This window comes from Alligator mississippiensis, chromosome 4 (genome assembly GCF_030867095.1).
Source record: "Alligator mississippiensis isolate rAllMis1 chromosome 4, rAllMis1, whole genome shotgun sequence".
Taxonomy (NCBI): domain Eukaryota; kingdom Metazoa; phylum Chordata; order Crocodylia; family Alligatoridae; genus Alligator; species Alligator mississippiensis.
In genome coordinates this window covers 109,377,170-109,390,235 of record NC_081827.1, presented here as the reverse complement: position 1 = coordinate 109,390,235, position 13,066 = coordinate 109,377,170, and the positions used below count along the sequence as shown (strand labels likewise).

Sequence of the window (13,066 nt, the reverse complement as noted above, 5' to 3'; positions counted from 1 at the left end):
ATCTTGATGCTCCAGATACTACAGGAATGATGCCCCCCCTGTATTAGTTACATGGGGGAGGTGCCTGCCTACTTAATAGCATTTTTATAATGCTTCTTAAGGCTTCAACTAGAATGTGTGCTCACATGTGCATGCATAGCTTTAAGTGCTAGCACACATGCATCTAGATTTCAAGCAGATGCCACTTTTAAATCACTCACGTCATCCTGGGATATGTGTGCTTGTGTAAAATTAATCTGCTAAACATTGACTTGAGAGTAGAACATTTAGGTGGAAGAAGGGTTAACAAGTATGTGCCATTTAATTAGTAGTAACCTTGAGGGGCCTAGCCACTGCCTGAAAGGGTTGGGGAGCAGCCTTTCCTTTGTAAAATTGTGGGAGTGGTGTTTTGCAAGTCAGTCACACTTAAAACAGCTTCATGATTTTGAATCTTGCTTGCATTCTTGTGTTGGTCTGCTTAATGAAAACACTAATTGATTTTGATTCCTATTGTAACCATGATTTGATAACTGTGTTGTTCATTTTAGTTGGTGTAATTAGTTTTAGCTAGGATTGTAATTGGCCTTAAATTTTGTTTGCCAGCTCATTTGCAGTAAAACCCATAAATGGTGTGCATAACTTTTTAATTTATTTTTTCAGTTTTTTTTTAAGGTAGTCACAAAGGGTCCACTGCCCTAGAAAGCTAGAAGAAACCTGAATAAAGCATTTGAATGAGTCTTGGTCTCCAAATTTCTATACGTGACCACAACAGTAATGGGTATAAAATTGCATTGAGAAATAAATAGCAAAAAATAAAGATCCCTTAAACTAGGCTTAAATGCAAGGTCTTTTTCTTTACATTTTTGGTCAAAGGAGGGTCACAATAAGTGATGAGACAAATTTTATAAACTGCTTCCCAAATTTCTAAGGGTTTGATGAATATGATTTCAGTATTCAAATGGATCTAAATTTTGCAAGTGGAGGCTTCTTCCACTCAAAGTATAATTAATAACAATGAGAAAAATAGTCTGTTGAAAGCCTAGTTTTAATGAGTTGTTTAAAAAAAAAAAAAAAGTGGGAGCTTAATTTCATCTTCTTTCCTGCCCTCAAAAGAGCTGTACTGAATATTTTTATACCAAATATTTATTAAACCAGCCATTTAGTACTGTTCTGCATTAAAAAGAAAAAGTTCTTCAGGCCAAGATTTTCAAGGATGGCTGGTAATATTGTTAGGCCCTTTTTTTAGGGGTGCACAACAGGAAATATCTTTAAAAGGCTTGACTTTTAAAGGGTGTGTAGTCAGTCTGTGTAAAAATGTGGGTCCCAGTAAGGCAACTAAGGCTGGTTGCATCCACAGTTTGGTGTCCAAAGTCATCAGAGAGATTTGCAAATCTTGTTCTTTGCAACCACTGGATGCACAAGAGTCAACCAACCAGCTCTATTCCCAAAACTGATGTGAGAGATAATAGGGGTATATCATGTACAACTAGAGTGTGTTTAGTCAAAGGCACCTTATGGGTAAGGAGTGTTGACTCAGCAGATTTTGATGATTATTGTAAGGCCTCTTTAATAGTTGTCTCCAAAAAAAACTCCACAAAACCTTGTCTTTTGTCTTCTACCACAGGTAAGCACTGTTGACAGCGGGATTGGGAAGGACCCATAAGGAAGCTTGAGTCACAACTTCATCTTCAAGAATCCCATCCCCTTCCCTAGAATTGGAGAGACCATGGGAAAAGCCAAGAAAGAGGAGGAGGCTGTGTTCTTGAGGAAAAAGATCACTCTGCTGAGAGCTTTTTCACTCCTTATTGGCAGCATGGTGGGCAGTGGCATCTTTATCTCCCCAAAAGGGGTGTTGAGAAACTCTGGCAATGTGGGTCTCTCCTTGATCATCTGGCTTGCCTGCGGGATTCTCTCTCTGTTTGGTGGGTGATGAGTTTCTTTAGTCTTCCTTTTAATTTTTTGGTAGATGGGGAAACTAACAAAACTTTTTCATCGCAGCATTTGAAGAAGTAAATTGCTGCCTGTGAAAGCTCATGCCTCTCTGAACCCAGTTAGTTTCTAAGGTGTCATCTTTGCTTTACCTTCTGCCTAGCAAATAATTTATATCTGTGATAAAGGCCTTGCTTTGCTTCTCAGGGCAAGGTAAGGTGGGAACACAGTATACAAAAATAAATCCTGTCATCTTAGTGCCGGAGAACTGAAGGTCCAACATCTGTGAAATTCTAGGGATTGCTTGTTCAGTTGGATTGACGGTGGGAACTGAGGGGTAACTCATGACTTAAGACCTTTTAATGTGGAGCCATGTGTGGGCTGAGACATGGGAATTGTTCTACCCTAGGGGTAGGGGTGCAGTTGTGCTCTGTGTTTATTTCCTCATGTGACTTTAAAGTTTTTCCACCTTTGAAAGCTTAACAAAACCAAACCAAACAAAAATAAAGCAATTAAACCTGGACAATTCCATGTGAAAACAAATTCTTATTGTAATGTGGTTGAAAGTTTTATAAAGCACAGGCAACTGGAAAGTCATCTCATGTCATCTGCTGTGTATAACTTTAAATTACTGGATCTGCTGTAAAACAACCAGATTATGTTCATAGAATGTGACTAGTTTGAAGCTGTAGAAAAAGTAACTTTGAATTTTTGTATTGTTATATAAATTAAATTTTACACCTCTGATTGTGAGGTTTTTTTTCTTTATATTCCCCCCTCCCCCCAACTCATTCATATTTTATCTCAGTCTGTCCATTAGTAATTTCTGTTCACTAATGTAGTCCTCTTAGTTAGCTAGCTCACATGAATAGATGAGAAGCAAGGATTTTTCATTATATCTTTTATTGGATCACCTGTATGGCTGGGAGAGTTGTTGGACAAGTTTCTGGACATCAAGTGCCCTTCCTTAGAACTGACGGAGGAACAGATGCAGGCAATAGCACTGGTGAATGGTCATGCATTGAATCTTATGAAATTTCTCCAAGGTGATTTCTGCTCTAGAAGCTATATTAGCAACAAGTCTGGGGTACTCGGGTCAAGAGTCATGCTGCTTTATTAAATATTGTTTAATCTAATCTTTTTGCTCATGGATGAAATTCACCTTATTATACAACAAGAATTTCCTTTGATCACAAAATTTTGAGAGAGCGCTCTTTGTGCAGGCTGGTTGTAGCTCTTACTCCCCATCTAGCTTCAAATGGGAACAGTTAAGCTCTGAGGTGCCACATATTTATAATTTATTTTATCTTTTTTACACATTTTGAGCTGAGATTCGTATGTGGTAGGGCCTAGATCTAGGTAAATAGTGGAGAAGAAAAACTCTGTAGGCAAGTCCAAATGTTCTCCAACATGATTTTTAAAATTAATTCCACTGAGAAGTTTTATATCATTAAACCAACCAGCGTGTCTAAGCAAAATAAAGCAGTCTTGGTTGGAACCAGCATTATTGTTTCTTTTTTTTTTTTTTATAAGTGAATTTTCAAGAAAACTAGTAATTAAAATCTTGGGGCAAATCCATGGGACAGTTTAAACACTTCTCTACCTGAACTGTTCCAGGTGCCTTGTGTTATGCAGAACTTGGAACAAGAATCACCAAGTCTGGAGGACATTATATCTATATTCTGGAGACTCTGGGACCTTTGCCAAGTTTCTTATTTCTTTGGGCTGAGTACTTTGCTATCAGGTAAGATTTGTTTTTTGCCACCTGCAGGGAGGTATTGGAAGTCATAGGGCCGCCTTGTATACTTCAGCGCTTTCTCACTTTGTGCGTTTTAAGCTACTTTCAGTCTTGCAGTAATAAAAGGCAGAAGGCAATATGCACATTGTATCTGCATGGGAAAACAACTTTCAACTATTTTAGTACCCTTATTTTATTATCTTGGTAGTGAGGTAGCAATGAAGAATAGCTGCTAATTTTATTTTAAATCCTCCATTTCTGTCACTTTTTGAACTTCCTCAGGTTCTTGTGTGCTGAAAATGCTTTGGATTTGGTCCATCCTAGAAATAAGTACGGTTTTAGAAAGTAGGAAATGTTGCTTTCACTCATATTTTTGTTGTGACTGTCAAGTGAGATCAGTTTTAAAATTTTCTGAATCTTTCTCCTAGGCCAGCGAACAGTGCAGTGGTTTCTTTGGCATTTGGACGCTATATATTGGAGCCATTTTTTGCCCCCTGTGTAGCTCCTCTTCCTGCTGTGAAGCTTGTGGCTCTTCTGGGGTACTGTAAGTATAAATTAAGATTGGGCCCAAATCATAATATTTGAGTTCATGTTTTAGACTCTTCCCCTGTAATTCACAGGTGCCTTGCATCTAATGTTTGGGCTCATCTCAATATAAGGAAGGCTGTGGAATTTGCAGTCTGTTTTAAATTCTAAGCCGCCCAAAGAGCTCAGGGTAGTTTTTTTTGGATCCAGGTTTCTGGTTTGGGTACATCTTATCTGTAAAGGTTTGCTGAATAAACCTGGTGAACAGGTCTCTAGATGGTGGAGCTGGCTGAGAAGTAGAAGTGGTTGCAGACTGAGCACAGGTATCAGATTAACAGGGAAATGAAAGCTGTGCGATTGTCAAGGATTTTAAAGCCTTCTTTTTACTTGTGATTCAGTGTTGCCAAGGAGTTCTGTAGGGATGGGGTCATACTGGAAGACAGGCACTGGAAAAAGCTGGACTATATGTATTCTGTTGCTGGGAATAGATATTGTGCATATGGGTCAACAAGCTCCATCAAACTTATGGGCATGTGATTCAGAGTCATCCATGACAATTAATTAGTTCAGTGGATGGGTAGAAGCTTCCATACTTCCTGAGTTGTAGTAGACTAACTTGAAGATTGTGGTGAGGCAGAGAAGTTGAGATGAAAAGTGCAGTGATGGATTATTCCAGCAGTTGGGCACAGATAACATAGCAGGAAATGTGAGGGAAACTAACCGAATTGTGCTCCACTCTCAAGTCTGTAACCTCTGCTTCCTTTTCAAACATTACACTTCAGGTCATTCTTTTATTATTATATAACACCTGTCACTGAAAATTCTTCCCAGGACCCAGGGCAAAGAGTGTTGCTGCGCCTGTATTCAGCATGCTAATAAAAATAAATGGAGGCAGTGGGGAAAAATATGAGAATAACCTTCTTTGTTTAGAATCCCAGCTATGTATGCTATTCATTGGTTTGTCCTTCTCTTCCTCCAGATATAGTCCTTATCCTGAACTCTTGGAGTGTCAGCTGGAGTGCCCAGCTTCAGACTTTCCTGTCTGTCATCAAGCTTGCGGCTCTCACACTCATCATTGTGCCAGGGATGATGCTTCTGGCTCAAGGTATGCCAGCTCAGCTGTGATCTTGAGGGCAGCGTTCGTTATGGTGGTGGTTCTCACCCTTTTGTGACTCAAGGTACACCTTGGAAAATGCAAGCGTTTAGCTTTCACTCATGTTTTGACTATAGAAAAATAATAGTGCAATTCTTCTGTTGCAAAGAACTCAGAAAGGCCACAACAGGTCAGAATGTTTTTGACACCTATTTGAAATCTCTGGTTTATCTTGTGAATCATGTTTGCATGTAACAGTGCTAACATTGCATGGCACCCTAGAGTGATGAAGCACTCTGGCTGAGAATCCCTGTATTAAGGACTTGTCTACACAATTTAAGCTAAGCCACAAAAGTTCCCTGTATACCTACACCAATATAGGAATGCCCAAATTAGTAGTCATACCAATGTATATGTTTAAATATGCACCTTAGCTTATACTGATCTAACTTTCCCATATAAACAAGCCATGCTGTTCACACTCAAGGGATAATCAGTATTTTTTGTCCTTAAGCTGTATCTTCCAATGAAGAGCAAACAACAAAGGCATCAAGATGAACATTTTATATTTCTCTCTCATGTCTGGATTTGTTTTTTCTGAACATGAAAAAACCCTTCAAGCTGGCAACATTTCTAAAATGAGGGGTTGCTCTGCAGGCAGAAATCCTCAGCCATTATTGCTCATAACACCTTCAGATGACAATCTGGAGCCCCTGGCACTATCCCCTCGGTAGGAGAAGCAGTGCCAGTGACATCTGGGAAGAGAAGTTGCTAAAAGCTCCAGGAATTACAGGTTCCACTTAATATGACTCCGGAGGATTGTAAAAATCACTCATTAAGATATCACCACCAATAAATCCTTTGTATGCCCAACGTTTTAGAATGCCACAACAGGGGCCAACATCACTTTCTGTTCAGTTTTCTTCAGATGAAGCTTCTTTTCCAATTGATTCTTATTTTCATAAGTTTCCTTTTATTTCCTTTTACGGGTGATATTTGTTTACTTCCTTCTGTTGCATTTTTGTTTCCCCTTTTACTGTTTTACTTCAATTATTTTACTTTCAGAAGCACTTGAGCCAGTACTTGCAAATTTGAGTTAGCCTGTGAACTCCAGAATTAGATTTCCAGGAGCAATGGTTTTTTGTAATACCTTTTGTTGGACCAGCTGTATAGTTGAGAGAGCTGTTGGCTGACAGAAGTGTAACTTGAAGTTTTGGCTCCTGGGCTGGCACCGGGGGAAGGAGCACTTGCCTTCTTGTGCAGGCTGAGATAGTAGTGACGCTGGTGTCATGGGCTGCAGCTTTTTTGGCTCAAACTTTTCCAACATGGGCTGCAGTGGCAGCGCAGGCTCCCTGGGGGCTGCCTTTCTAATGCCCCCTTTGAATTGACACCTGGGGTAGGTGCCCTGGTTGCCCTGCTCCATTTTGTTATGCCACTGTTGGAAAGCTTTGGGCATTGAGTACTCTTCCTCAGGCCTAAAAGGCAGACACAGGCTGAGCTAGAAGTTAGAAAAAAGGCTCCATGTAAAAGCAGTTTGCTTGGAGAGAATAACTTCCAGGGGAACTAGGCTTTTGTCCTGGTTTAAGATGATTACTGCAGCTACTACAATGTAAATATAGGTGTAGGTGATTCACTATATAGGCTGCCAAAGTTTGTAAATGTTGGGACTTATTTTCTTTAATTATTTTAATTCTTTTATCCTATATTGCTCCTCTTCCTTGGAGCTGGAACCATTCATCTGTCTCCCTCTCCTTCCTAGATTTTGTGGGGTTTGATAAAATGTGACCTGTGTCCAAACCCTTTCTGAGTGTGGTTTTCATCAACAAGAAAAAGGTTCATTATCCTTTCTTTCCTCCTCTTTTCCTTCATTTCTGTTGGAAATAAAGCAAGACCCGCATTGACAGTACTGTTTTCATTTGCCTCCTTTTGAAAATGGTGGGATCTGATAAAATGAGCCGGTTTTTATTTTTACCTATGTGAGCCCTTGGTCTCTTTAGTTTTCTCTCCCAACAATCAGCAGAGTGATAGTGGGAGGGGGAGGCAGGGACAGGTCCTCTCCAGAAGCAGCTGCAATGGAGAACTGACTCTGCTTTTTCTTGTGCTCCCTCCTAGAGTTCTTCATCTCTTTTTTTCTTTGTTCCTATGCTTTGTACCACAGGGAGCATGGGTCAATGCTTATATGGAGGAATGGGGAATAGCACAGCAAGTGTTGTTAGCTGCCTCATTGACTGCATGACATGAAAATAAAGTGCAAATCTAGCTGTGTGGGGTCCACTGATGAGAGAGTTCAGGCCAGGAAATGTTATGTCAGTTCTGGGAGGAGGTTTTCTGCAAGTGGAGAATAGGCCAACTGGGGCCTCCACAGCACCATGATATGTATGAGAGAGAGAACCAGGCCTTGTTACTGTCCTTTAAAAACCTGCCCTGAAGATTATTGACTCGCATAACCTCAGGTACTGCCCAGAACCAGATGAGTCAGCACAGCTAAGAACTAACCTAGGAAAGCAAATCCAAACAGGCTGGAAGATCCTGCCATCACAGTCTCTAGGGTTGTCTGAGGCAGAGAGAAACTGAACCTTGTCCATATATTTATCTGACCACTAGAGATAGTATTTCTGTTGCCATTGCCCTGTAACTCTCTGCTAATCTCCTATTTAGGCCACACTGAAAATTTCCAGGATGCTTTCAACAGTCAGTCACTGGCTTTGGACAAGCTGCCCTTGGCTTTTTATGCAGGGATGTTTGCGTATTCAGGCTGGTAGGTACAGTCAGGGTCCTATAAAAGAAGAAACACTTTTAAAGGTGCTCCAGGACCATTGTTCACACTCTTCCATAACCTGCCTTCTTTCACTCTGCAGGTTTCAGGCTAGCTTTGTGCGGGAAGAACTTGTCCGACCAGAACGGTAAGATTAGGGGGATATCCTGTCAGAGCAGCTACTGGTGATGCACTTATTTCATAATAAGCTACAATTTATATGGGAAGAGCAAATGACTGCTGGTTCTTCTCACTGCTGATAGTGGCATCTGCTACCTGTAGTAATGATGCGAGTGAAAAGAAGATAACAGCTCTGTTTATTATCTCTGTCTCCTGCCCCTCCCCCCCCCCCCCTTTTTTTTTAGAAATATCCCGCTGGCAGTGATCGTGTCTGTGATTACTGTAATTGTAGGATATATGCTCACCAATGTTTCCTATTATACAGTCCTGACAGCAGAGGATGTCCTGGTCTTCCAGGCTGTGGCTGTAGTGAGTAATATTCCATTATTATTTTCCTTCAAAGGGATCAATTTACTCTAAATAGATGGGAGTAGGGATGAATCTAGGAAATGGATTTTGTAGCAGAAAGGCCATCAGCTCTGTTACTTCTCTGAAGTATCAGGCACTAATAATATCTTGCAGTCTTGCTGCAGGAAGTGAGGAAAGAACTAGAGACCAAGATGTCAGTGGGAGAGGGAGGACAAAGCTTGGGATTACGTGACATTGCATTTCAGGCTTCCTAGTAGACATTCATCTAGCTATTTCTATTAAGTCAGATATTGTATAGGGGCTAGCACAGTGTTTCTGTAGCCAAATATGTTTTCCCTTTAGAGTTTTGCACAACATGCTTTCCAAAGACTTATCTCGGTGGTTCCCATCCTGGTTGCTCTGTCCTGCTTTGGCACCATGAACGGAGCGATCTTTACGTTTACCAGGTCAGACTCTTGTGATTATTTTAAAAAATTGTACTTATTGATCTGCTATATAAGCAAGAAGAGGGAGACCCTTGGTAACAAATCTGTTGACTGCTCACAGGTAGGTAAAGGCAATGTTTCCAGACGATTCAAGCCTTCAGTTTCAAAAAATGAAAACCTCTACTGCTTTCAGCTGGAGGCAAATCTCCTGGCAAGTTTTGTCTTTTGTAGTTGCCAGTATAGGATGATAGTACCAGAGCTGTTGCCAGCCTCTCTTTTACTGCTTGGATGGTATGGGACAAATCAATGGATATGAAAGGCAGGCTTCATAATATAAGTCATCCTGAATTGTTCATTGCAGTAGGCTGAAGTAAAAGAAATAGTATGGGAAATATTCCCTGGTAGGATTTAACTATGCAGGGATTTCCTCTTGGGGTAAGAGGAGTCCCTAGATGGACAGAGATACTCCATGGCTCCTTTCTCATAGTATTCAGCAAAATGGATGGGGATAGGCTGCTCTACATATATTTCACTGTTGGCCAAACTGGCTGCTGGCCAGACACACATTAGGGAACCACAAAGGCAACAAAGAGCCAGCTTTACACACAACCCAGCTGCTCTGGGCACTACTCCAACCCAGCTGAAGATCTGGCACTATATGTACAGATTTAAAATAAATAGATGTGGGAATTACTCTTCCTTACTAATTTGTGTTTCAGACAAGGGATGGAAGGTGAGAGCTCTCTAGTGTTTCTTTTCTATAAGTAGCGGACATCTCACAGGTACCCAAATCTAGGATTCTTAACCTCTGGTGAGAGTCGTGAGAATCCGTTATGCTGGAGCAATTCCAGTTTCCCCTGTGTATCCAGTGCTGTGGTGTGGGACCTTTTATAGGAATATAGGGCTAGAAGGGGCTTCTGGAGATACTGAGTCTTTCTGCTGTTGCGGGCGCCATGTCATATAGTCTATTTCCTGAAGCGATCAAGCTCTGTTCTAAAAGAGACTTTTTGACCCCACTACATCTATTAGAAGGCGTCTAAGATCTCTTAGCTTTGCTTAGAAACCTCTTGATTTTTTCCAGCCAACCTGGCCAATTGATACTTCTTGGCTATCTGTGCACAGTTGCACTCAACACCTCTCTGGGTGTGGGGTGTGCAGTTGTTCTGGATTGCTGGTCCTTGTTTCTGGCTCTCCATGAGCAGTGCCAGATTTAGTCCAAATGCTTTGCCACAGGTACCTTGAGATGGTTTTCTGCTGCTGTTTTTGAAAAATGGTCTTGCTGAATGACCTGTGAACATAGTGCTTATTGTGGCCTACAGGATGAGAAATAGGCTGTGAAGTGTTGCCATTTCTTGGCCATGTTTGGGAATTTTTCAGAGAATTTTAGGCACTTGATCTTTTTATTTTTCAAAATCTCAGAGAAGCTATTGCTTCAGGGACCAAAATGCAAGAGTTGACCTGGAGCAGAACCCAATAGAGCATGATGTAGGGACCTCCCAAAACCAGGATTTTGCAGATTTGGTAGAAATCATGAAATCTGGCATTGCCTGCAAAGTGTGCAGGGGGATAAAAAGAAAACTAACTGAAAAGAAAATGCTGGCTCTGCAGAAGGAGTCAGTGATCTTCATGGTGCTGTGGCCAAGCTGTGCAGCCTGCTGGAGGTGGGGGCTTCCCATAAGAAGAGCAACCCAAGGTGGCTGCTGCCCCATCCCTCATCATGGATTGACTGAGGAGGCTGCCTGTAATGTGACCTTGCCCCTCTCCACCAAGCAGAAGCAAGGTGCAGGACCCCATGACAGACAGCCCTTGCAACCAATCAATGGCAAAGGATGGAGCTGTATGACAGCCCTTGCAGCCCATCAGTGGAGAGGGGCAGGGCCATTGGGGCCCCTTTGACCAATCAGAAGTGTGGGGGGTCCCTGCTGTGATCAGCCCGTGTAAATGGTGGTCAGCCCTGAAATCTCCCTATGACACTGGCTATCTGCCTTCTCAGGCCAGGTAGACCTCTCAGCATGATCACTGTGGACAGCCTTCATGGGTGGTATCTACTCCAGCTATAGCATTTCATAACTTTTCAGGCGCGGTAGGGACCTCAGTAGATCGAGTCTGACCCCCTGCCCTGGGCAGGAAAGAGCGTTGGGGTCAGATGACCCCAGCCAGGTGCTTGTCCAGTCTCCTCTTAAAGACCCCCAAGTTAGGGGAGAGCACCACCTCCCTTGGAAGGCCATTCCAGATTTTGGCAAACCTCACTGTAAAGAAACTTTTCCTAATGTCTAATCTAAATCTGTTGTCCATCAGTTTGTGGCCATTGTTCCTAGTAACCCCAAGGGGTGCCCTGGTAAACGGGGTATCCCTTATTCCTTGCTGTGCCCTCCCTCCCCTCCACCTCCCTGATGAATTTGTAGATGGCCACAAGATCCCCTCTCAGCCTTCTTTTGTGGAGGCTGAAGAGATTCAGGTCCCTTAATCTCTCCTTGTAGGATCTTACCTGCCGGCCCTTAACCATACAAGTAGCCCTCCTCTGAGCTCTCTCAAGGTTATCCACATCTCCCTTGAAGTACAGTGCCAAGAACTGGATGCAGTCTCCAGCTGTAGCCTTACCAACGCCACATAGAGGGGAAGTATCACCTCCTTAGACCTGTTCATGATGCACCGTCTAATGCATGAAAGTGCTGTTGGCTTTACTTATCACTTCGTTACATTGACAACTCATGTTCATTTTGGAGTTGACTGACTCGGATCCCTTTCTGCTGCTGTGCTGCTTAGGAAGTCACCTCCCAGTCTGTAGGTGTGTTGGTGATTCTTTCTCCCTAGATGCAGCACTTTGCACTTACCTTTGTTAAACTGCATCCTATTCTGTTCTGCCCACTTTCCCAACCTGTCCAAATCCACTTGAATCTGCTCCCTGCCCTCCAGTGGGTTTACTTGGCCCCATAATTTGGTGTCATCTGTGAATTTGGACAGAGTGCTTTCCATGCCTTCATCCAAGTCACTGATGCAGATATGGAACAGCACTGGTCCAAGGACTGAACCTTGGGGAACTCCGCTGTCCACATTTTTTTCAGGTCGAAAACGACTCGTCTACCACCACCCTCTGGGTGTCCCATAAGCAAATTCTCCAGCCACCTGATCATGTAATAATCTGTCACAACTGCTTGATTTTATTTATAAGAATGGGAAGCAACATTGTGTCAAAGGCCTTCTTAAAATCCAAGTAGATGAGATCTACCTCAACTCCTGCATCTAAGCTTTTTGTGACCTGGTCATAAAAAGAAACAAGGTTAGTCAGGCAGGATCTACCTGCTATGAAGCCATGCTGGTTGCCCTTCAGCATTATTTTTCCTACTGGACTTCCACAAATGTGATCCTTTTAATACTTATTTCAAAGGTTTCCCCAAGGGTAGAGGTGAGGCTAACTGGCCTATAGTTACCTGGATCATCCTTTCTCCCCTTCTTGAAAATAGGGCCCACAATGGCCCTTTTCCAGTCCTCTGGGACCTGTCCTGAGTGCCTTGCATACTCAAACAGCTGTGCCAGTGGTTCTGCTATGACACTGGCCAATTCCTTCAGCACCCTTTGAAGATCATCCGGGCCTGCTGACTTAAACATGTCTAGCCTCTCCAAATGCCACTTCATTAGGTCAGCACTAACTGTTGGTGGGTTGGAGTCCCTCTTGTGCCTGCCTATAGCCCCTTTGGGAGATATGTCTTTATCAGTGTTCAGGAATACAGATGTAAAGAACTCATTTAGGACCTCAGCTTTGTCTCTCCTATCTGTTACCAGGTGCCTTAGTATGTCCTGTAGGGGTCCTATGTTGCCATGTGCCTTCTTTTTACTCTTTCTGTACCTAAAGAAGGACTTTTTGTTGTCTTTAATTTTTGTTGCCAGCCTGAGTTCCACTTCTGCTTTGGCCTTCCTATCTGATTCCCTGTTAGTGCGAGCCAAGCAGGTATACTCCTCCTTGGTGGCTACCCCCTGCTTCCACAGTCTGTATGCCACTCTTCCCCCCCCCCCCCCCCCCCCCCCCCCCCCCCTTGCAGCTCTCCTAGATTTCCCTGTTCAGCCAAGAGGGTTTCTTGGCTCTTTTGCCTCCCTTTATGTGCACTGGGATGGTCTCCTTTTGTGCCTAAAGG

The 13,066-nt window shown here is 42.6% G+C and overlaps 1 protein-coding gene across 1 annotated transcript; it reads left to right on the top strand.

Annotated features, from left to right (window-relative positions):
- Window positions 1–1,607: 1,607 nt before the first annotated feature.
- Window positions 1,608–8,229, top strand: LOC102565133 (cystine/glutamate transporter). The gene is made up of 6 exons (XM_006268216.4): window positions 1,608–1,901; window positions 3,526–3,652; window positions 4,075–4,190; window positions 5,151–5,276; window positions 7,923–8,022; window positions 8,123–8,229. Exons 1-6 carry the CDS (start codon window positions 1,706–1,708, stop codon window positions 8,169–8,171), a joined length of 714 nt encoding a protein of 237 aa, XP_006268278.3. The 5' UTR covers window positions 1,608–1,705; the 3' UTR covers window positions 8,172–8,229.
- Window positions 8,230–13,066: the final 4,837 nt, after the last annotated feature.